The sequence below is a fragment of the Sus scrofa genome, chromosome 7 (genome assembly GCF_054392235.1).
Source record: "Sus scrofa isolate SSC_HxYL_T2T_F1_AM1 chromosome 7, Sscrofa_HxYL_maternal_Yorkshire_Landrace_v2.0, whole genome shotgun sequence".
Classification (NCBI taxonomy): domain Eukaryota; kingdom Metazoa; phylum Chordata; class Mammalia; order Artiodactyla; family Suidae; genus Sus; species Sus scrofa.
In genome coordinates this window covers 136,611,315-136,635,649 of record NC_139389.1, presented here as the reverse complement: position 1 = coordinate 136,635,649, position 24,335 = coordinate 136,611,315, and the positions used below count along the sequence as shown (strand labels likewise).

Below are 24,335 nucleotides of genomic sequence, written 5' to 3'. Positions count from 1 at the left end.
GACCTGCTGGTTGGCCACGGCAGCGAGGCCACATTCCTTCCAGGCAAGTTTAAGTGTTTCCAGGGCTGTAAGGGTAGGAGGGGGCCCTGAAGGCACAGGTCCTGCCCAAGCGGGAGTGAACAATTTCAAAGGACGCAAAACAAGGGTGCAGCTAAAACCCACCACCAAGACCAAAGCAGCATGGGGTGCTGAGTGCCAGGCCCCACCTCTGGAGACACCACCGACTGAGGGGGCACACCTGACGGATGAGGGGGCAGAAACACGGTGCCCCGGGGGGAGTGGCAGGGTCCAGCCCGCCCGCAGTACTCACAAAATCTTGCTGAATGTCTGTAAAATCCTTCCCATATTTTTCCAGGGCCTCCTCGAAAAGGCTGGCCTCGGAGGCCGACCACTCCTCCATCTCGTCCCTGCAGAGCACAGGCCCGCCCTGGGGCACCAGGGCCGAGATGGCCTTGGCGACATCGTAGACGCTCCTGTGCAGCGTGTCCATGGCGTGGAACTGTGGCAGAAGCAGGGGACACACCTGGGCCATGGGTGGGAGGCCACAGGACGCGGGGGCCCCACCCCACGTGGGGCTTGCCTCCCCCCTCCCCCCGCTGAGGAGGAGATGGGGGGAGACTCGGGGGGGCGGGGGGGCTCGGAGCAGAGAGGAGGGAGCAGGCGTGTCCCCAGGCCGACCTCGGTGGGCCGCCGCTCCACGGAGGACCCAGCTCAGCTGGGCCTGTTCTGGGGATTCTTCCAGCCACGAGCAGCCAGCAGACGGGGGCGGGGGGGACTGACCCCGGGAGGAGGAGCCCTGGGCAAGATGCAGCTTCCCCCAGACACGAAGTGCGGAAGGAACAGGGCAGCCCGGGGCGCACAGTCCGTGGCCCAGCAAGGGCCCAGCAGGCCCGACCACCTGCCGGCCAGCGGCCTCTGGCCAGTGCTGGGGCAACGAGAGCCCCGTGCTGGGGGGGGCTGTGGCCCCGGTGGATGCTGACCCTGAGCAGACGTGCCCCGCGGCCGCTGTCCACTGGCCCACTCACCAGTGTAATGTCCCTGGAGGCGGCCGCAGCGCTCATGTGCAGGCTGGGCTGGCGGACGGAGCTGCTGCAGTCCAGGGCCCGCGCGAAGGTGCCCACGGAGCTGGGGGGGGAGGGGAGACACGGACCACTGGAGTGGACCAGCAGGAGGGGCGGCCGGACCAACCTGGACACACTGAGACGCCCCAGCCGCCTGGGGACAGAGCGCTTTGGTCTGGAGCACAGGGACGGCGCTTCTCATAAACAGCCTGCAGGTCCCGACGCTCAGAGGCCGCCTCTGCTTTGTCTCTGCAGCGCCCAGCCCAGGAGCCTTCTGGGCACATCCCCCCCGCCTGGAACCCGGCAGGAGCCTCTCCTCTGCCTGGAAGGCCCTGGGCCTCCCAGCTGCCTCCGCAGTCTCAAGGGCACAGCCACACCCGGTCTAGAAGTGGACAAGCCCCTCTGTCCAGCCCTGCAGTCTGTGCCTAGCTTACTCAGCCTCTGCCCCTGAGGGATGTGGGTCGGGGTGCAGGTGCTGAGCTGCCCAGGGACCCAGCGGCAGCATCCGCAGCCCTGAAAAGCTGGCTCCACATTCAGGGAAGGGCCGGGCCCGACTCTGCCAGGCCTCCTTGGCAGGGAGAGGGGTTCTCAACAGAGCAAGGTCCCAGCCCCCCGAACTACCCCCCTCCCGACAGACGCCAAGGCCTCATGTCCCGAAGCCCACTCCGGGAGTGGGTGGGGGGTGGGGAGGCGGCCGCGTCCCCGTGCCAGTCTTGTGCCCGGGGGTCCGGGCAGTGCACGGCCATCCCAGCCGGGAACTCACCGGGCCACCACCAGGAACTGGTCGATCTGCTTGTCGACGAGCGGGTTGTGTGCCTCCCACACCTTGGTCTCGAGTTTGGACTGGTCCCGGCCATCCTCCTCCCCTGCGAAGCCAGCAACGGCTCCTGACCCGAGGCTGGGAGAAGCCCCAGGGCCCCAACCCAGCCACTCGGGGCCAAGGGTCCCATGAGGGACCGGCCTGCCTGTGGCGGGGGCGCCGCTCGCCCTCCTGCAGTGCCGGGAGGGGCGGGGCGGGCAAGTGAGCCTGGCACACGGTCCTCGGGGCAGCGCCTGACGAAGGCGCCCGGTGGGGGGCGGGGGGTCCACAGCCAGCTGGACGCAGGGGCAGAGGCGACTGGGCTCAGATCAGTCAGGCTTTCTAGTCTGAGACGTCGCGGACTCAGTACAGCGCCCCCCAGCTGCACTCACGTCATCAGCCCGTCGCAGCCGGGACACAGACGTCCACTGCGTGCGGACACACACCTGCCACCCGGACAGGCCCGTCCCAGAGTACCTTTCCTTTCCTGGAGGGAGCCCCAGGGGCGCTCAGGGCCCCAGGCCTGGGAGTTTCTGTCCTGGGCAACTGCTGGTGCCAAGCGCCCTCTCTGAGGGCTCCTCAGCAGGGGACAAGGAAGCTTCCCTGAGACCGGAACCAGGGTCCCGGCTTGAGCGTGGCCAGGCCGGCACAGGGACAGGAGGCACCCAGGGGCCTGGAGCAGGTACCTGGCGGAGGCCACACCTCGGCCGCACTCAGCTCAGGCTCTCAGGCTGCATGTCTGCAGACCCCTCGGCCTTGGGGGTCTTGGCAGCGACCACCTTTCAGACCTAGGATAGGCCGCCTAGCACACGGGAGCCCACGGGAGCCCGGCGCGAGCCTGGCAGGGCTGGCACAGCTGGACGCTGCCCAGGTAAGGCACGCCCCCAGCCAGGCAGAAGGTCAGGCATGGCCGGGGGCTCCAGGAGAGCCCTACAGGGCGGATGCGCAGAAGGGACCCAGCGGAGGGGGTGCAAGGATCTGCGGGTCAGGGTCCCAGGGCTGCTCCAAGGGGAAGTGGCATCTTCGGGCTGAGCGCAGGCGGGATTTTCCCGGTGTCCCGAGGGGGCTCCTTCCTGGTGGAGACTCGGCAGCGAGGCCCCTCACCAGGGACGGGTGGGCGCCAGGGAGGCTGGGTCCCACTCCTCCAGGACCCAAGGGCTGGGCCACAACCAGCTCCAGCACCTGCCAGGCAGCTGAGCCCAGGGCTGCCCCCAGCGGCTCTGGCCCCACCGGTCCCGGCGCCACACTGGCTCACTCACGCCGCACGCTGGAGGCAGGAGCGTGGCTTCGCTCCCAGGAAGGGTCTGGGCTCCAGGAGGGCGGAAACCCGGGAAGCCGAGGCTGTGGGGCCTCGTCTCACTCCAACGGCCCGGCAGTCAGGACTGACTGCGGCCCCCGGACACAGGCCAGGCTTCCCCAGGTGCCCCTCGACCAGAGGTGCGTCCCCTGCCAGTGGGGTCCTCGGACGTTCCGGCCACTCCACAGCCTGCTCTGGCTCTCACGTGGCCTCTCCTGTTTCCCACTGGATGTGGCTGTCCCCAGGCCCTGCACCCTCAGCCACAGCCTGGGACACAGGCTCCGGAGGTCCCCAGAGCAGGGCCTCGGCTACACCCCCAGCAGGGGACAGGCCCCTCACTGGCCCGGGAGGGGCTGTGCCAGCATTCTGGGGACCCCCAATTAGTGACACCAGTGGCCGCAAAGCAGGACCACAGGGCAGAGCCCCGGGGCCAGCAGGGAGGCAGGCTTCCCACACCTGGGACGAAGCCTGGCACACGGGACCTGGCAGAGGGAGCTGCGGCCGGCTGGCCCGGCTTGATGCCTCCCTCTCACCTGCCATCAGACGAGCAGGGTCCCCCAAAGACAGAGCAAGATCCCCAGGAGGAGAAGCAGGGGAGTCATGTGTGCACATGCAAGGGTGGGGTGGGGGGCCTGGGTTCACGGGTCTGGAAACTCGCCCCCAAGCCAAGAGCAAACATTTAACTAGACCAGCCTCAGGGACATCTGCTGTCACGTCCCTAAAAGGAGCAGTGGCCACAGGAAGAGGGGACGTCAGGGGGTCCCGCACACAGAGGACACCGTGAGGCGGGAGCAGGACGCGGGACGTGCTCGCCAAGAGGAGCCGACCGCGGGCACAAGGGCAGCGGCTGCCCCTGCCCGAGGGAGCTGGAGGCCCCAGGCAGTAGGGCCCCAGCACAGCCTCGTCCTGAGAACCGCGCGGGCAGTGGTGGCAAGAACCAGCCGTCAGGCCTGCCTCGCGGCCACTGCACACAGGAGCAGTGGCGCGGTTATGCAAGCGGGGGCGGGGGGTGGGGTGGTGGCGTGCAAACCACAGCGGGGGCGGCAGGTGGCCGCGGGCATGAACAACACTCAGAAACGGGGGTGCCAACAGGGCGGCCCCCAGCTGAGGGCAGGGGTCCCGCCCACCCAGGGCCCCCAGGAGGGGGCAGGGGAGCAGAGCGCCACGTCACTGTGGCCGCAAGGACAGTGCCCCCCCCAGGCGTGACATGGGCAGATTCGTTCAAAGGAGGTTTTGGGGAGAAAAGGAGCTTTTCCAAGTTATGAAAACAACTGCCAAAAGCCAACACAGTCTCCAGGGGCCAGCAAGGCCTGATGGTGTGCCCTGCGCAGGGTCCTGGGCCCGGCGCCCCGACCAGACCCCGCGCCGCCCCCGAGGGTCCCCACCGACCTTCCTTCAGCAGGTCGGTGATGTCTGCCTGGTAGCGGTTTCCCACTCGGATCTCCCCCTTGTCGGCCAGGAGCGTCTTCTGCTGCGGGTCGTAGACCAGAGAGTAGAAGAAGAAGTCCTGGGCAAGAGCAGGCGGGGCGGCGGTCAGCACACGGCCCGGGGCCCCGCGGGGCCTCGGCAGCCTCGACGGCAGGGCCAGGCCCACGCCAGCGCCTTTTATCAGCAGCACCCGTTTGAAAATCGATCTGATAAAAGCAGTTAATAGCAGCAAAAATCCCGAGGCATCTGGGGACAAGTCCGACAGAGTCTGGGCACGGCCTTCAGGCAGGGGGTACGTTTTCCCGCCGTCGTCGGCACAAGAGACGCACACAAAGGGTACAGAGGCTCTGGCCTCGCCGCTCGGGCGTCGCGGACCACGGCCCGGCCTCCAAGCACGGCGTCCCCTGCGGGCCTTCCCGGCCCTTCGCTCTCCTGACTCTACGCTCTCAGGCTTGATTTTGTTTCTCGGAATCTGCACTCAGCTGGCTGGGGCTGCTTTCCAGAAGCAAAGCCTGCCCACCCAGCCCTCCCCAGGGGCGCAGCGCCAGGACGCCCGCCTGCCCCGTCCCAGCCTGGTCCTTCCTGACTCCGAGGTTGCTCTGCATCCTGCTCTGCACACCTGCAGCCGCCCCGTCCGCCCCCTTTCAGGAACCACGCGGAATCTGGCTCACTCCCTGGGGCGCCGGGTGGCGGGCGCCCGCACCTGTGCCTGCGGGCCCCCGGAGGCCTGGGCCGTCCCGACCAGGAAGGAAGCCGGCCCACTGCGGCACCTGCTCTTTCAAGGTGTGGGAGTAACCCGCTTCCCGGACAGGTGAGTGGAGATAAGCAGAAAGCACCCGGGCGGGCGCCCTGGAGACACACACAGGTCCCCAAAGGCCACATCCACACACACCCTGCACGGCCCACAAGCTCGGCAGCAAGAAACCATTTCACAGCCACCGCTTTGCTCACGGATGCCCCTCACGTCACTCCCTGTGTGGCTGTCGCGCCCCACCACAGTCCTCTTGAGGGCAGGTGCGCGCCAGGCCCCCGAGAGCCTGTGGCCCAGGCTGACCCCCCTCATCTCACTGGGCCCTGCCTGGGAAGGGCCTGTGGCTGAGGACAGGGGTCACCGCAGGCAGGCAGGCCCCCGGCCCCTCTAGGTAACAGTGGCTTCAGGTGCCCCCCCCACCCCCGCCAGATCTCCGAACGGGGCTCTCCTGCTCCCAGGACACACTCATGCAGCATCTGGAGAGGTTTCTAGGGATCACGCCTCAGGGAAGCGGTGCTGGGCCGGCAGCCCCCGAGAGCCACCCGCCCTGGGGCCACCGTGGGACAAGGAGGTCGGTTCCATGGCCCCCTGGCAGCAGTGACATTTTAGATCTCATAAATTCAGGAACCCTTCTTGTCACTCAGCCGACACAGTTCTGGGTCGACTCAGTGAGGACCAGACAGTGGCCTGGACTGCTGCGCGGTGACCGCTGGGAGGGCCGAGCGCCAGCACGTGGCCGCTTCCTGTCTTCCAGGACGAGCTGTGCCTCCTGGACCTGCCTGCGGATGAGGCAGGCAGACTCCCTGAGGCCCCCTTGCTCTGGAGGCACGAGCGGGGCTGCACGGGACCCCGGGAGGAAAAAGGACCAGCACCTGGCCTCGGGGCGCCGCGGGCAGGGAAGGGTCTGAGCCCAAGGTGAGCCGGGAGCAGCGGTCTCCACGGAGACGGGTGGAGGCCAGTGCCCAGCCTCTGCCTCCGCCCCCCAGGACGCGCGAGCCCGCAGGGTCGGGGCCTCACCTCCCGCTCCAGGTAGGACTTGAGGGACTCGGTCTCGTTGAGCAAAGTGACGCTGCACTTCCCTCTGTAAGAGAAGCACGCGCGTCAGCGGCGGCGGGCGGAGCCTCCCGCCCGCCCGGGGCCTCCGGGTACCTGATGTGGGTGGCAGGCAGGGACTCCAGCTGCCTCGAGAGGAACAGCTCCCGATGCCTCAGCTGGTGCTTGAGCTTCTCGGGCAGGTCTACCATTTCCGGGTTCTCCACCTCCTCCTCTACCTCTCCTGAAGGACAGAGACACACACTCGGGCCACTGGACAAAGGCCCGCCCGCCGGCTTCACGGACACCACCCCCTGCTGGACCCAGGGGGATGGCAGGGGAGGTCCCCGCAGGGCCCCGGCAGACATGCTGGTGCCAGTGCGCCCGTTGCAGCCCAGCCACCCCACGGGGCCCAAAGCCCTGGAGCCCCGGGCATCTGAGCAGGAAGGAGCACTGCGCTTCCGCTGGCCCGGGAAGCAGCGGGCAGGAGGAGGAGAACAAGAGAGCCGGTGCTACACGTCCAGAAGGGCAGAGACCCCACGGCCTGGGCCCAAGGCCCACCGCACACCTTGCCTGGAGCCTCCCGGCCCCTCGGAGCCAAGCTGCAGAGCGCAGGCCCCTCCTCGGGCCGCCTCATGGCAGGGAACGCAGGGACGGGCATGCAGGCGGCCGGCGCACAGACGCCAGGACCCTCTGGCTGAGGGTGGCTCTTACCTTCCTCGCCGTTGTCGGCCCCCGGTCCGGTTTTATAGCAGACTGACAGGGCTATACAACAGACAGACAGCGTCCAGACGGCGGGTTAGCTGCCCACTCCCTGCCCGGCCTGGACCGAGGGCTGCAAAGCTGGGAGGCAGGGTGGACAAGGGGGCCGCAGACCACCCAGCCGAAACCAGAGAACACCTGGGCCTCTGGACAGCCCAGCCAGCCAGGCTTGGCCCCCCGCCCACCCCAACGCCCTGCTGCCTGAGACTCTGTGAGCCTGGGTGGCACCCCCTCCCTCCCTGCACATAGAACACACCTGCCCCTCAGAGCTGGGGCAGCCAGACACGCCTCAGAGCACGGACTGGGCGGGGGTGCGTCTCAGCCACCGAGGCAGGTCACCCACGCAAACTCACTGCCTGCGGCCTCAGCCACAGGGAGAGCCTGGCCACGGGAGCTGGGTGCCCTCGAGGCACAGTGGAGTCTGCGGCCGTGCAGGAGTTGAGGGGAAGCCAGACACAGCTGAACCCCATCCTCTGCCCCAAAGCCCAAAGGTGGGGGCATGGCAAGCCCTCCCCAGCCAGTCCCCAGCCCTGGGGCCCTGGGCCACCAGCCGGGCCGCAGCCCTCTGCTGCCCCCCGGAGGCGGCTTCGGGGAGTCCTCGTGCCAGTGGGCAGGGGAGCCGCACCCCCCACCCGGTGCCTGCAGCTCAGACTGGGACCAGGCCAGACACCCGAGCCCCGACATGGCTGCCACCCCCCACCCGGATCCCAGTGCATCCCCACGGAGGACACGCCCAGTGTCCGACGCCGGCCCAGCAGCCCCGCACCCTAACATGCTCGCAGCCAGCCTGGGCTGGCTCCTCTGCCGGGGGCCTGCCAGCCCAGGGCCCCTGGACACCCGCTTTAGGCCTGCAGACCCTGCCCTGTCCCACCCTGACACAGGCTCACAGTGGCTCCGAGGCCCCAGCCCACCAGGGCTCCCTGCCATCAGCAGGTCCCAGGGCCGTGCGTACAGCCTCAGGGTGGCCAGAGCTGGGGCCAGGACAGCGTCCAGCTCCCTGACCAGGACAGCCCCGAGCCCCGTCCCCAGCAGACCTGTGAGCACGCATGGGCCGCGGCACTCGGCCTCTAAGAACCCAGGGGCAGGTGGTCCCTGGCACAAAAGCCCCTCCCTCTGGAATCTGGCGTGCCCTGGCCCTGGGCTCAGAGCTGGGGGCCCACCCCCAAGGCGCAGGCAGACTCTGCTCCCACCCGCCCAGCAGGGCTGACACCCTGCTGACTCTCCCAGGCCCTGCAGCTCACCCCAGGGGGTCCGGGGGGCTGCAATCTGTGCCGCTGCTCCCTCGGGCAAGGTCTCACTCTCAGGACAACAGCTCTGTGTGCGTGGCGGGGAGACACACTTCGAGCAGGGGCCGTGGGGAGCACACTGGCCTGGACACCCTAGTAAGGGCTTCTCCAGGGCAACTGCTCTGGGGCTGGACACCCTGGCAGGGGAAGGACGGGGGCTGCGGGCCCAGACGAGACTGGAGCAGCCGCTCTGACCTCGCAGGGGGCATCCCCCCACCCCAGCAGACGCTGGCAGGGGGCTGATGAGCTCGCGGTTCCTGCAGAAATCACTGCGGGACAGGGCGGCCCGAACGGACACGGCTCCGAGAACACAGGGCCTATGCTGGGCCGGGCAAGCCGGCCACCTCCCCAGAGCGGCACGTGCCACGTGCACGACACATGTCCCCACCGCGTGGCCTTCGGTCCCTGGCGAGGGACATCACATGCGCACGGGAGCCCCACCAGCGCCTGGGGGCCTCTGCCGCCAACTCAGCGCTTCTGGAGAAGCTGCTGCTCCTGCGGTCTCCCCGGCCACGCTCCCCCCAGAGCCCTGCTGGCTCCTGGCTGAGCTCCGGCGCCTGAGAGCACAGAGCTGGCCCCAGACACAGGGAAGGAGGCCCATGGTCATCCTCACCCCAAGTCGCCAGCAGGTCCGTGGCCCTGCAGTCCCGCCCCAAGGCCACCGCCAGGGTTCTGACAGCAAGAACATGAGCCAACACGGGTCACCTGCAGGGCGGGGCCCGCGCCCACACGGACCGCGCCTCTGGGATGCGCAGCACTGTACCCCAAGGGACCTGGCTCTTTGCCTCGGCACCAGAGGCCACCAAGCGGCCACTGGGTCCCACCTCTAAGGTGGCCGCTCTGGGCACAGCATCATGGTCCACCAGTGGACACAGAGTCACGCGTACCACGGGGACGCCGCTGATGCAGCGGGCCGCACAAGCGCACACAGGCCAAAACCCCAAGGTGGGAGGCCTCACGGGGAACCCATCCTCCCGGGGGGCCAGACGGGGTCAGCAGAGAAGTGACTGCTCCCTGGACCGGACGCACACACCCCGTGGACCCCGCCGTGGCGCAGGGCAGCACCAGCCAAGGATTTGAGAAGGCCCCCAAATCCATCTTGAAGCGAGAAACTTCTCAGGGGACTGATGCCAGCAGTGCCCCCAAGCGCGCACAGCCGGTGACTTCCGGGGGACGGGCGGGCCGGCACTCACTGGCATGCTTGTCGGCCAGGGCGACGAGGGAGCTGGAGATGTCCCGCCTCCGGTAGAAGCACACCACCTTGGCCTCCACGTTCCCGCTGGCCGTCTGCAAGAGCAAGGCAGGGTCTGAGCGCCGCCCGCCCCCGGGCTCCGCTCCAGCAGGGCCGCTGCGGCAGGGCCTCGCGGGTGAGGGAGGCACACGGGACCTAAGCCCGCCCTGCGCCCACCTCCGTCCGGTGCCCCCTGTGGACACCAGGGGAACCCCGGGCCACCAGAAAGGACGCCTGTGACGAGGCTTTGGCCAGAGCCGGCTCTGCCCTGGCCCAGGGGCCGCCCTGCAACCTGGATCCACAACCCCGATGGCAGGCAGCCTGGCACAGGACAGGGCAGATGTCCAGACACTGGAGGGGTTGCCCGGAGTGTGAGAAGGATGGAGACCGAGAGGCAGCAGGGCCACTGAGCAAGCCTGCGGGGAAGACCCCCCGCGGGGAAGACCCTCCGGGGCAAGCACGTCTGCTCTCCTTTGCCCTTAGCTTATCACAGGGGCTCTTTTCGGTTTACTGCGTGAAGGAGTCCCACAGGTCCAAGTGGAACGCAGACCCCAACGGGTGTGCCTTCTACAGGCTATGGGGTCCTAAACGCCTGGCAAGGGGCAGAAGGGAAACTCTCTTCGCTGCCAGGAAACCCTCACCCGAGCGTCAGTGAGCCGGAAGCACGGAACCCCCAGGAACCCCCAGCGGGTCGTCCCGGCCAGCCCAGCCCCTCGGGGCCCAGCACGCATCCCTGGCTGGTCACCCTGTACTGAATGACCTCTCCAAACTCTGGAGGCTCATCACAGAACCTCTGGGGGCGAATTTCCCCTCGGATGCCTCCCCTAGTCCCCTGCCTCGTGACAGTCAGCGACCCCAGGGAAGAGAAGGCTCCCCTGCCGTTTCTTCTCTGCTAAGTCAACCCTCGGGGCGGCAGGAAGCGGGTCATCAGCAAAGGCTGGAAGAGCAGAGGGCAGACGGATGCAGGCGCTGACTCCTCTCTGGGGGCAGGAAGGCGGGCGAGGGGGGCGCTGGCCAGTGGCCCAGTGACTGGGGCCAATTGCATCTTTTTTTTTTGTTTTTTTTAAGGGCTGCACATGGAGGTTCCCAGGGTAGGGGTCGACATGGAGCTGCAGCTGCCGGCCTGCACCATAGCCACAGCCACGCCAGAGCCGAGTCATGTCTGCCACCTACACCACAGCTCATGGCAACACCGGATCCTTAACCCACTGAGCAAGGCCAGGGATCGACCCTGCACCTTCATGGATGCTAGTCAGATTCGTTAACTGCTGAGCCACAGCGGGAACTCCCAATTGTGTCTCTTTTAAACTAACCAGTGTTACGAAGTTTTTAATAATGATGCAAAGGTTATATCACCACTCTTATCTTCGTAGAAGCTAGTACAGCAGCATTTACAACACTAGACAAAATGACCTCTAAGGGAAGTATTTAAGTTTCAGTCACTAAATTCCCTTAAGCCGGAAACCTTTCAAGAAGAAGCCGTAGGAATTTTTCGCATCCTGGAGCATAAATTCAAAGCGTTGTCCACTCTCTCAGGCTTCTTGCCTCCACCACGGCGACTGCAGGGGGCGCCGGCCATAGGCGTCCTCACCCCGGACCACCGAGTTGCTTAAAGAGAGTGAACGACTTTTCCAGAACTGCAACCAACCAAATTTTATTCTCCAATCGACCAGCGAAACTCGTGGCTGCAAGACCACCTGAAGACAGGTCTTTGGCGCGTGGAGACTGGACTTGAGAAGCACGACCTGTCAGAACAGCCACGTCGGGCCTGTAGACACTGTCCATATGCAGCGGTGTTCAGAGCTGTGCCCGGGCTGGGAACCCCAGGCCAAAACCTGCCTCCCAGAAACGGTTCTGCAGACGGTCCGCTGGGCGCAGAATGGCCGGGGCTTCCACACCCCGGCGACATCCGGCACCTTGACAGTCTAAGGCGACCGGCACGAGCACCTCACACGGCGGCCGCGGTCCGGTCCGCGCTCCGGCTCCCGGTGGGCCTGCAGCCCCGCCCGGTGCCAGCCCCGAGGGTGCGCCCTTTCACACGGGTTGCCCACCTGCCCGCTGCAGCCTCGTCTCTACAAGCCTGGCTCAGGCGACACCCAGGAGACCCCAGATTTCCAGAACCTTCTTTCCAAGAGCCTCCCTCTGGGGCTCTGCCCAGATCTCTGCTGCGCGGGCCCCTCGCAACTCCAGCCTCTCCTCGATCTGGTGGGAGCCAGGGCAGGGGCCCTTGGACAGAAGTCCCACACGGCTGGAGGTGGCCATGGCTCCAGAGCAGGCCCAGTGGGATCCCTGGTCCAGGCTGACCCAGGTGGACACTGGGGTCGGGGCCCCCCCTTCTACTGTTTGTTCTCTGTTGTCATTTTGGGAGGTTGCCACGCCCCTATTCCAAACCCGACTCTACAATCTGGCTCCTTCCCAGGAGGCCTCCCGCCTGCCCTCTGGTCCTTTCTGGGCTTCTCCTGCCTGGCCGGCACCCAGGGGCCCACGTGGGGCTTGCCCTCCCACCCCATTCTCACGCCCCTAGTCTGCCGTTCCCTGTTCTTTCAAAAGGGCGCTTTGCTCCAGTACTGTAAAGATTTAATTTCCCATGGAAACAATGCGAATGCAATATTATTTCCAATCCAAGTTCTCAGGAGAAAACTTGACAATTGTTCTGAAAGCTCAGGAAAGCCCAGAGTCCTGGGAGGGCTGGGGGAGGCGGCAGAGGGCACCCCCTGCCACTGGTGGAAGGGTTTCGACGAGTTGGAACAAGCCTGGCTTTGCCCAGAGCAGCCTGTCTGCAGTGACAGCCACTGGGGTTTCCTCACGGAAAAGTCACCGCAGAATCGTCTTCATTCACAGGAAAGGGATGAAGCGGGAGCAGCCCTGCTGCCGGGCCACCGACACCCCGACTTGGCTCCGAGCCCTGGTGCTCACTCCAGGGTCCCCACACTGCTCTGGGCCGCAGAGTCGTGAGGACCGGTCAGCGGCCTGCAGGCTGTCCCTCTGCTGGGGCGTCCTCTGTCTTCAGGGCTGGACGGGGCTGCGGTTCCGGGGGGAGATGGGCTCTCTCCTGGGTCACTTCTTGTTTGCAGAGCCTTCGGTCCCTCCAATTCCTGCTAAGCGGATGCTGGGGCACTGGAGGGAGGCTCTGCCTCTCTGATTTTTTTTTTTTTTAAATGGCCGCACCTGCAGCACCTGGAAGCTCCTGGGCCAGGGATGGAATCCGTGCCAGGCTGCCACCTGAGCCGCTCACGGCAGCCAGGTTCCCAACCTGCTGCTGCGGCAGGAACTCCTCCTCTTTGTCTCCGTCAGGCTGCTGGGCGGGTCTCCACTCTCCCATCCAACCCTTCCCTGCAGGTCCCGCCTCTGCTGGGAACTTCCGGTTTCATTCCAACTTCGTGGAGCTGCGCTCCGCCCGGCTCTCCAGTCACAGCCACCGCCGCGGGTCCGAGGATGCCCGGGCTTGTCTGGCCTTTAGCTCCCTGCTGCCCCCACCACCTCGTTTCTCAGTCTCTTCTGATGGGAGTACAGGCTCCAGCGGTGCAGTGGCCCCAAGGGACACTGCAGCCACTGCCCCAGCCCAGGCCTTGTGGCAGCTCCAGGATGCGCCATGCAGCCTGCCCTGCCCAGGCCAGGACTTCAGGGGCACAGGCACCCCCTCCCGTTTGGTGAGCATGGCCACAGGGTCAGGGTGCAGGTGTAGCGGAGTCTGATCTTTGGGGGGGTCAACACCCCCACTCCACCCCCAGTCCCCAGAATCAGGCCACATGGCCACAAGGCTCGAGGTCCAGGAAAGCAGCTTCTGGCAAACTGGCAGTATGGGGGTACAGCAAGGTGGCCCCTCCCTGGCCCAGGTGACGACAGGTGCTTCTGAGAGGGCAGCTCCAGAGAGGGGGCCACAGCGGCCCTCTGTGGGGACGGGGAAGGAAGCAGCTGCCGAGCCAACATCCCAACTGGGGGGGGGGGAAGGGCGGCTCACACCTCTGGGCCGCCACGGTCACAGGGAGACTGCCCAGTCCTGAGAGATGCCACTCTGAACCTGAGAGTCCACTCCCACACAACTCCCTGCCCCCAACCCAGACGTGAGCACCTGCCAAGGGTGCCCACAGACAGGGCGGGAGCGGGATTTGGGCAGGGACCCCGCAGGGACCCTTGGGCTGTGGTCACAGGCGGCATCCTCGGCTCTTTGCTTGAAACTGTCCAACCTGGACCCTCTCCAAACACTGAGTGAGGCCACCAGGGGCCCATGTGAATGGGCTCTCCGAGGAGGGGGACCTGGTCCTGGGCAGGTGGCCCTGGGATGGAAGCCACTGTGGTCTGAGCAGGTGGCCGACCTGAAGCCCAAGATGCCCGCATGCAGTCCTGGCTCGGGGCTGGGCGCGGGTCTCATCCAACAGTGGCCCTGGGCACATCCCCCCAGCCGCCACAGGGGCCCTGGGAACTGCCCCCCACCCAGACAAGCCGCACACGCTACCTTGTTGAGCTCCTCGATCCTGCGGATCAGGTACGGGTTGCTGGAGGAGTTCTCAAAGTAGACGTAGTCTGCAAACGGGACAAGAGAGTCAGCCCGCGGCCCGGGCTCTGGGCCCGGCTCGCCTGCGCCCCCGCGGCTGGGGCCCGGGACCGAGGGGAAAGGCGGCGGGGGCGGGGGCTGCGAGGTAGCAGGAGCACAAGGCGGGGGCGGGCAGGGCCTGATGCTGGCCTGGAGGGTGGGCCCAAGAGTCCTACGGCCAGAGCAGGAAGGAGAGCCACAGGCGCGGCCACGGCCACCCCAGAGACCACGGCAGTGGGGGGCTGCCAGCCCCCGCCCCTGCCCCGAGCACAAGCCCCAGGGTCCTCCCACCCTTGCCCCCGAAGACAAGAGCGGTGAACAGAGCGAGAGCTCACTGGGACGGGCATGAGGCCAGGCGCCAGGGAGCAGGGTCCCGTGGGCACTGGCACCCTGCCGGGTCCCTCAGACCTCAGGTCAGCAAACTCCCTTCAAAGAAAAGCCACACAGGCTACCCGGCTCCTCAAAGCCACCAGGAGCGGGCAGGGCTCTGGTCAAGGAGTCCACGAGGCTCACTCCAGAAAGCCCAGGACAGCCACGTGGCCCCCCCCAGCTGCCAGCCTGGCCGCAGCCCCGGTCTCCACCAATCTACACCGGGGGTTCCGTCCCCTGCCCCTCGCCACCCAGTCCAGCCCGGTGGGGGACGGCTGGCCGGGACGCGGTCTTGGCTGGACTTCACTGAGGCCTGCACAGGCAAGCGGCCCAAGTGCCACAGACGGGACAACAGCAACAACCCCTGGCGGACCAGCCATAGTGCCAGGCGGCTGCAGAGGAGTGCACGGGGCTGCAGGTGCAGCGGGCCTGGTCTCAGGGAATGGAAACATCCTGAACACCAAACGCTGGGAGTCCTGCGGGGCTCGGCAGTAAAACCCCAACTAGCATCCATGAGGACGCGGGTTCGATATCTGGCCTCGCTCAGTGGGTTAAGGATCTGGCGTGGCTGTGGCTGTGGTGTAGGCCGGCAGCTGCAGCTCTGATTCGACCCCTAGCCTGGGAACCTCCATGTGCTGTGGGTGTGGCCCTCGAGAGACAAAAACAAAAAAACAAAAACCAAATGGGTGGGCCTCATGCATATGGGCTTCATCTCAATAAAGCAGTTTTTATGAAAAAGGTCTCCAGTCAATCATGCAAGCTGTCACTCTAAGAATCCAGCACAAGAGCAAACCCACCCTGCGGTGATTACTCCCCTGTGCCAAGAACTGGAACCAAGCCTCGTATGGCCCTGGCTGGGGCGGGGCGGGGGAGGGTCCAGGCAGCCTGGCAGCAGGTCTGCATCCAGCCGCAGAGCCCCAGGCAAGGTGCCCTGGCCACGGGGGGCGGCAGGAGGGCCACCAGAGGGCAGGGGGCTTGGGGAGGAACCGGGCAACCAGTGACCCGGGCAGCAGTTACACAATTGCCAACATCAGCCAACACCCACAGCCCTGCACTGAAGAGGACGGGGCTTTACGGCCTGGAAATGCCTCGCCAGCAGGTGGGAGACAAGGAAGACAGGGCCTCCCGTGCAGATGCTGGGCCCCACCAGCTGCCGCCCCACCACCCGCGGAGGGAAACCTTCCAAAGGAGGAAAGAAGAGACGCCCCGCCCCACCCCCGCCCGGCCCTGGCCCCGCCCCCGGCCCGGCCCGGCCCGGCCCGGCCAGCAGCCTTGGCCGGTGGAGCCCCAGCAGACAGGGGGAGAAAGCCCCCCGCTCAGGCGGCCAGCACCACGCTGACACCACAAGCAGACATCACAGGACCCACAGAGCTGTGCCCCCGGCCAAAGATGCACAACCCTCCACACCCCTCAGCTGGAGGAAGTGGGCAACACGCCTCAACCCTGGGAAGCAGAAAATGCAGGTGACCTCTCAACACCCCTCAGCACCTCTGATACAAAGGCCGACGCTAACAGGATGGAGGAGCTCCTGCTCCCCTGCCAGCAGACATTCACGGGAGCCCACGTGAATCACCTCTGAGGAAGAATGACCAGTCCCCGGGGCTTCCCCTCAGGCCGGGAACTGGGCACCCACGTGCACCGTCCTCACAGCCATGCTCCCGGGGTCCTTGCACACGGGAAAGGCAGGCAGAGGTCAGGGGCTCTACGTGCACGTGGCGTGACCGTCCACAGGGGAACTCTCAAAGAATCTCCAAAGACCTGTTTTAAAACCAAGGAGAGGAGTTCCCGTCATGGTGCAGCAGAAAGGAATCTGACCGGGAACCATGAGGTGGCGGGTTCAGTCCCTGGCCTTGCTTATTAGTGGGTTAAGGATCCGGCCTTGTGAGCTGTGGCATAGGCCGGCGGCTGCAGCTCCGATGAGACCCCCAGCCTGGGAACCTCCGTATGCCACAGGTGAGGTCCGAAAACAACAAAAGACAAAAAAATTTAAAAAAATAAAACTAAGGAGTGAGGGTTTAGCAAGCTTAGGTAACAACTGAACAAGCTACAGGTTTTTAAAGATCAAAAATTCCATCCAGGAGTTCCCACTATGGCTCAGGGATTAAGGAACCCAACCAGTATCCACGAGGACGTGGGTTTCATCCCTGGCCTCGCTCAGTGGGTTAAGGACCCGGCGTTGCTGCGAGCTGTGGTGTAGGCTGGCGGCTACAGCTACGACTTGACCCCTAACCTAGGAACCTCCATGTGCCACGGCTGCAGCCCTGACCAGACCAGACCAGACCAGACCAAACCAAACCAAGTTCCGCGCAAAGATCTACACGCTGAAAACTACGAAACCCTGGTCGAAACATCAACAAAACCCAAACACGGAGCAACACGTAAGCTGTGGTGGGTGAGAACCCAGACCGCTGATGACGCCAGGCTCTGCAGGACAGGAGGCCAAACCGGAGACCACGGGGTGCTAACACAACACGCGCCCACACGCTTTGCCGTGAAATGAAAACAGACCGGGTGCGCCTCCCGCGGCCGCGCTGGTCCGCGACGCAGCTGCGCGGAGAGACGACCTGCTTCCGGGTTCGGAGTCGGCGTGGCTGACCGTCCCTCCCCGGCACGATGGTCCGGACAGCCCGGACCCGCGACGCGGCCGAGGGCCTCCCTCCACGCGGCGGGACTGTCACGGAGCGCATCCCTGCGGCTGAACCAGATCCCTTCAGCACCTGGGCGGGGCCTGGCTGTCCACACCCGCGCAGTCCAAGGGGTGGCCCTTGGCCTGCTTCTGGAAGGTCACCTCAGAACCCCTTCTGTCCTGCATGACGGGGGTCTTGCTCACCTGGGCACGTGGCCCAGGGTGATTTGCGGCTGGGGTCAGGGGTCAACCTGACCTCCAGAGGGCCGGAAACTGACCAAGCCCAGCCACCCAGATGGTCGGCCACGACCATGTGACCAGCCTGGGACACACACCCTGGACGCCAAGGCGCGCTGCGTGTGGTCACGTGTCCGAGACCCCAGGGGAGGCCCGTCAGACACCCTGACGCAGACCTCCGGGCTGCTCTGGTCCACACCCGTCTGCCGGCCTGAGCTCAACCCGGAGCACAGCTGCTGTGCCAAGCACACAACTCCTGCCTCCTGCCCCTGCGTCGCCCGAGGACGGGCACCCTGAGCCCCGCGGGTGACTGCGGTGCAGAAGCTTGGGGGCAAGGCCCTCGCGGCAGCTACACGGCTCTGGAGCACCGAGGCCCAGGGGCTGGGCTGGGACCGCGGCTGAGCTCGGCAAGCACGCCCGCGGCCACCTGGGGGGACAGAGCACCCCCCCTCCCCTTCCTCATTTCCACCTTTTTTTTCTTTTCTGGCTGTGCCCACGGCATGTGGAAGTTCCCGGGCCAAGGACTGAACCCGCACCCCAGCAGTGACCCGAGCCACAGCAGAGCCAGCATCAGGCCCTTAACCCTCCGAGCCATAGCAGACTCGTTTCTGCTTTTGACAGTGAGCAAACCGTATAAAGTGGTGTTTCCATCACCAAAGTAACTGCACTCAGTGTAAGTTTTGCATTAAGTGCTATTGCACGTACTTTTCAGATGAATTCATAAAGGACTGTTACCAAGTATGCAGCAAAAACTAATTTCCAAAGGCATTCAGTGTTTGATAATGCGGCTGAGAATGGTTCTTCTCATACTGAAAAATTCCAATTTCCACCCTGGGTTTAAGAAACTGCAGTCAAATTTAACCACAGCTACGTCCTCAAACGGCTGCACGGTAGGCAGGGCAGGCATCCAGCTTCTGGTTCTGATAAAACCACAGAACTGATGGCCGCCACGTCGGCGAGGTCAGGGGACGCGCGCTGCTGACACCACAGGCTGGGTACAGCAGGAGGTTCGAACCTCTGCCTGAAGCACCTGCTGACATGCAGCAGGACCGACGCCAGGCCCCGGGCACTCAGGTCCAACGAGCTCTGTCAAGGTGTCGGGCCAGGCCCTCTCCTGCTCCACACGCCTTAGCAGGGTCATCTGCAACCGGCCAGGGTTCTCCAGGGAACCAGAACCGACAGGAGACAGACGCACGCGTGAATCTGACACACACGTGTGTGCACACGTGCGGGTTTACCCTGTGGATCAGCTCACACAGGAACGGAGGCTGAGGTCCCAAGACCTGCTGTCCGCAGGCTGGTGCTGAGATTCCCTCTGCGTCTGAAGGTCTGAGAACTGGGGGACTGGTGCCAGTCCAGAAGCTCAAGAACCAGCGCTCCGACCCAGGGCTGCCCCCGAATGCCCGGGCAGACACACCCAGGCCCTGCAGCTCACCCGCTCCGCGGGCCACCCTGACCGGCTTCATCTTGCACCAAGCTGGCGTCTTCCCCACTTGTTTGAAAACCTCGGTCCCGCCTGGCCCACACAGAGTCCTCAGAGGCCCGGACCCCAGGACCCGCCCATCCCGCAGGGAGTGCAGGCCCCGGGCCAGAACCCGAATTCTCGGTCCCAGGAGCTGCCCGCCCCAAGGCCGTCTGCACGCCCGGGCCGCGCGGCGACACAGGGCCTCCATCCCGACCCGTTTACCTCCACGAGGCTACGCGGCTGTGATGACTGACAAGCCCACCTAACAGCTTCCGGCTTTTCCGACCTTTACCTTCTCGCGGTGGGAACGCTGCAGTGTCACCACGTGAGCCACGTTGGCCAGTGACAATCGCCATGCACGCCCCTAAAGCCACAAGGCCCTGGGCCCAGGCTCTCACGCGGAACTCTGGGCAATGGGCACCGCGGCTCCCAGGAACAGGGACCACAGGTGAGCCCACAGGTAAGCAGGTGAACAGGTGGGCCCACTACAGCCTGAGGGCACTGAGCCCCAGAGCAGCCCGGGACTCGTGCAAACCCTGGAGCACGGCCGCTGCCAACACAACTTTATTTATGGGCTGGGATTTGAATTTCATGGATTTTTCATGTGTCCTCTTTTGATTTTTTTTTTTTTCTCAACCATTTAAAAACGTAAGAGCCATTCTTAGCTCGTGAGTCATACAGAAACAGGCAGCGGGCCACAGCCGAGGACGCGGCACAGGTGAAGATGCCAGTTGTCCCCAAACTGGTCTAAACCACGGGCTCAACCTACCCCGGATCTAAACGCCACTCTTCTTTTCTGTAGAAACCAGGGAGCCAACCCCCGACTTTATGCAGGAAACGCCAGGCCGGGGTTGGCTGAGCAACACGGAACAAAGGACAGAGTCGGAGATGCCCGTTCCCGGACCAAGGTCCCTGCGAAGTCCCGGCCATCCGGGCAGCACGCATGCCGGATGGAAGGGGGCCGAGGAGCCCAGGGGATGACGGACACGCAGGAAATGGGTGCGAGAGAAGTGCCGCTCGTTTGGCACGGAGGTCAAGAGGTCACGAAATGGGAGGCCTAATGGGACACTCGCACACCGAGCCAGACACCAGAGACCTCGGCCACAAGATGGGCCACAACCCTCCATGTCAAACCCAAAACCATAAACATCGGACAAGAAAACAGGAAAAAATCTCTGTGACCTCAGAGCAGGCAGAGTCCATACACAAAATGTGCAAAAAAATAGAGAAAAGTTTGCAAAATACCTGTTTGGTAAAAGGCTGACATCCAGAACATACCACTCACACACCTCAACCAAAAGCTTCTTTCTAATGTGAACAACCAGCCACAGATCTGTGTAAACACCGGACCGAAGGCACAGGGAGGCGAGCAAACCCACGGCACGCCTCCGGGAATCGGGGACCCTCAGGCAAGCGCGTACTGACACTGCGGGAGCGCGCGCTGTGGCTCGGCAGGTCAAGAACCTGACTCGAGTGTGTGAGGGTGCGGTCGGTCCCTGGCCTCGCTCAGCGGGTTCAGGATCTGGAGGAGCCGCCGCTGCACCTCCACCCCCAGCCTGAGAACGTTCAGATGCCGTGGGTGCGGCCCTAAAAGGAAAGAAAAGAGAAGAAACTGTGGTGAGGTGCCGGGCACACCTGTCCGAAAGCCTTGCGGAACCACCTGCCCAGATCGAGTGCTGTGAGGAGGCCCTGGCACAGGTCCAGGCCAGCCCGCTGTCGGGCCCCTTCTCCCCCGGCGAGGACACGTGTTCCCAGGGAAAGCTGGGCAGGGGTGTGCACAGCGGCCTCCCGCGGCCGCCGCGGAAGCCGGAAATAACCCCCGTACAACGTGGACACTCATGTCTTTCAAAAATTCATGCCGAAGCCTGACCCCCGGCACGACGGCACTGGCGGGCGCTGTGGGAGGTGCTCGGGGTGCACCCCCAAGTGGGATCCGAGTTCTTTCTTCTAAAAGCCCCCAGAGCTCCCTGCCCAGGAAGTGGGCTCCCGTCAGACACGGAGTCTGTCGGAGCCTCGATGAGGGACAGCAGCCTCCGGAACCGTGAGCAATGACCGCCTGCTGCTAACAAGCCGCCACCTCGAGGACCACGCCAGGGCAGCCTGCAGTGCCAAGTTCAAGCGTCACCGGTCCGTCGACTGAACAAACCCTGGTGCATGCACGCACCAGGCCCCACGCAGCAGGCAGGCAGCTCGCCGAACGCGCTGACAGCCCCGGAGGCCTCACGCTCCGGCAAAGAAGCCGGCACACTGCGTGGTTCCTCGAGTGACATTCGGCAAAAGGGAAACCTGGAGTGACAGGGACAGATCAGAGGTGGCTGGAGCTGGGGGAGGGGCAAACAACAAAAGGCAAAAGGGAGACCTGCAGGTCCACCAACGTTCCCAAGATGTGCAGCTGACACAAGTGGGTGCATTTGCCAAAATCAAAGAGCCAGATACACAAAAGGGTATGTTGAAAGGGAGCTTCAACAGACCTGACTTTAATTTTTAAACGCACGCACACACACAGGCCGCCCCACTAGTCACAGTAATTGCGTTCCCTGAAGTCAGCACCAACACCGAACTAGCGAGAACGGAGCCACTGCCCCGGGGGAGCCGGGGGCAGGGTCCCCCCAGGCTCCGGCCACGTTGCCACCAGCCGACCGACACACAGCCTTGCTCTCTGTGCAACTCGGTTTAAAGACGCTGGGTTTGGAACATGCGGTACCACGGGTTCCTGAGCACCCGACTCACGCCGGCTGCCCTGTGACACACGGGTTTGCTCCTGGGGCCGCACGGAGCCTCGCTGCGCTTAGGGACGCGGGACACCCTTCAGGGCTAGGCTGGGGCCACTTGATTTACTTTTTTTTTTTTTGCTATTTAGGGCCACCCCCGCAGCATACGGAGGATCCCAGGCTAGGGATCAAATTGGAGCTGCAGCTGCCGGCCTACACCACAGCCACAGCCACGCCAGATCCGAGCCACGTCTGCGACCTACACTGCGGCTCACGGCAACAGCAGATCCTTAACCCACTGAGCGAGCCCAGGGATGGAACCCTTAACTTCACGGATGTTAGTCAGGTTCATAACCGCTGAGCCGCGACAGAAACTCCCCAAGTGTGGTTCTAAGCAGGCCAGACGTGGACACCATTAAGGGCAGGGCGCCAGCTACACGTGACCACGGATGTGCCAGCGTGACTGGTCACACCTCACCCTCAGGGAGCCGGCGGAGGCTCAGACAATCGCGCGGGGTGATGAGGCTGGACGGGATGCGCGTCCACAGTGAGCGGGCAGGGTGGCCACAGCCAGCAGGCACTCGCTCGCAGGGGAGCCAGGGCGACAAAAGCAAGTTCCGCAAGAACGCGGGGACCACCCTGGAGGGCCAGGCCACGTGGGGTGACGCACACATGCACGGCCAGGCCCCGGAGCCTCCCTCCACAGCTGACGTGCACCAGCTCTCCGGGCGGGACCCCGAAGCCCCGGGCCCTCCGGGCTCCTTGCAGCGGGAACGGCGGAGCAGAGACCCCAGGCGTGGGCAAGCCAAGCCTGGGGATGGACTGGGAGGAACTCAGCACAGCCCAGGAGCCGCTCCCTGCGAGGGTAGGGCGTCTGGGGAACCCGGACCCGGGACTCTGGAGGACCACCGCATCCACCCCGCCCGGCAGCTCCATCTCCCAGCCAGGCCTCCCAGCCACGCGCCCCCGCAGGCTGCAGCACGAAGGGACCCCGGTGGGCCCCCGCATACAGTGATGGCCCTGCAAGGACAGCCAGTGACGGCCATGTGCAGTCCCCGCAAAAGTTCAGGAATGAGATGGGACCTGCCTAGAGGGGGAAGTGGCCAGTAACCAAGGGGCCTGGCCTCCCTCGAGGGCTGGAGCACAGGGCGGGGGCTGAGGACCGCCAGGCGCCACACCTGAGCGCGGCAGGTGTCCCCATCCCTCTGGACACTGGATGAGGGGACAGCATCATCTCCAAGCAGACCCCAGAGAAGGCCCTGCCAGGGCCCTTGGCCTAGAATGCCGACAACCCCCTGGGCCCGGCCTTTGAGCTGAGGCTGCCCTCTCAAGCCCAGGGGAGCCCCGCCCTCCCCTTGAGACAAGCAGCCCGCACCTCAAGGTGTCACTGTCACACTCGTCACCCAGCAGAGCCCAGCGGCACCGGGGGCAGGGCCCAGCTGCCCGGCCTCTAGGGCGTTCAGACTTAACTTTCCACTGCGGGAGCCAAGGGGCGGTTTCCAGGGGGGGCCAGCAGACCTGCTCCTCAGAAGCGCCACCTCCAAGGCTGGACACGGACCGCGGCTGGAAAAGGGCCAGGGAGGGGCCGCAGGGCCCAGCGTCCCCGCGAGAAGGCACCCATCCACGTCCCACGGACGAGGAGCACGGAGGCCCCAAGAAACCTGGGGTACGGGGGGGGAGGGAGCAGCCCCGTGGCTGTGACGTGGCGCCAGGCAGAGGGTGCGGGGGCCAAGGGTGCCTCCCGGGCTCTCCCCAGACGCCGCAGGACACGGGTGGCCCTGGGGACGGCACCGGCAGCCTCGCCTGTCCACGCGGGGCCCGGGAGCCCCAGGACGCCAGGCCCTCAGACATGGCCCAGCTGCTCCCTGAGGACAGGCGGGCCTGGGGGGCAGAGACGCGGGGGCCCAGGGACAGCCGGAGCCGGGGCAGCATGGGACAGCGCAGGATCGCAAGTTCCTGGGCAGGCAAGCTGGGGAGCAGGTGTGTCCAGCCGGCCGCATGGGCAGGTCACTGCAGACAGCAGGGGTGCAGGGCCAAGGGGACCTCGGGCCTGAAGGACGTGCTTCTTGGGACCGTCTACGCCGACCTCCCTGAACCACGGCTCCTCTTCTCATCAGCCCGAGTTTTTAACGGCCCCGTTTCCCCCGGGAGGCACCACGGAAGGCCCCGGCCCAGCCCGGCCCCTCGCAGCCCAAGGCCCATGCCGGGACCCCCGCCTCGCCTGGGTCCCCGGCGCAGCCCGGCTGGCCCTGCCCAAGTGCGGAACTGTCATGTGTGAAGGCCGCACCTGTTCAAAAGTTTACCCAAAAACCAAAGATGCATTTCTGGCCACAGGGACACTTCAAGCTGCCTGCAGGGTGAGGGGCGGGCCCGTTACCTCTCCCAAGTGTATCTTTAAAAATCAAACTACCGGAAAGAGGGGACGCTGCCTTCTCCCAAAGAAGGGAAAACAGAAACCCTGACATGGGTGCAGCTACCGACCGCCAATTAAAACACACCCGCCCAGGGGTTCCCGCTGTGGCGCAGCAGTAACAAACCCAACTAGTACCCCGAGGATGCTGGTTCGATTCCTGGGCCAGCTCAGCAGGTTGAGGACCCGGCGTCGCCGGGAGCTGTGGTGGAGGTCGCAGATGTGGCCCGGATCTGGCGGCGTGGCTGTGGCTGTGGTGTAGGCTGGCGGCTGGAGCTCCGATTCGACCCCTAGCCTGGGAACTTTCATATGCCGCACACACCGCCCTAAGAAAAA

The 24,335-nt window shown here is 65.0% G+C and overlaps 1 protein-coding gene across 9 annotated transcripts in view; it reads right to left on the bottom strand.

Annotated features, from left to right (window-relative positions):
• The window catches only part of MTA1 (metastasis associated 1), a 34,792-nt gene that overhangs the window by 7,105 nt on the left and 3,352 nt on the right, over positions 1-24,335 (bottom strand). For 4 of the 9 annotated variants that reach the window (XR_002341126.2, XM_084967130.1, XM_021081638.2 and 1 more), the window contains exons 2-10: positions 14,104-14,171; positions 9,610-9,703; positions 7,083-7,133; positions 6,486-6,612; positions 6,354-6,417; positions 4,547-4,664; positions 1,825-1,927; positions 1,026-1,125; positions 311-499 (exon numbers count right to left, since the gene is read on the bottom strand). Coding sequence is in view for 7 of the 9 variants with exons in the window: in XM_084967130.1 (XP_084823256.1) it covers positions 311-499; positions 1,026-1,125; positions 1,825-1,927; positions 4,547-4,664; positions 6,354-6,417; positions 6,486-6,612; positions 7,083-7,133; positions 9,610-9,703; positions 14,104-14,171 (914 nt within the window). In the remaining 2 variants the exon portion in view is untranslated. Of the gene's footprint in view, positions 1-310; positions 500-1,025; positions 1,216-1,824; positions 1,928-4,546; positions 4,665-6,353; positions 6,418-6,485; positions 6,613-7,082; positions 7,134-8,371; positions 8,554-9,609; positions 9,704-14,103; positions 14,172-24,335 lie in introns of those variants that run through there. The other 5 variants (XM_084967133.1, XM_084967134.1, XM_084967135.1 and 2 more) reach the window with 4 other exon arrangements.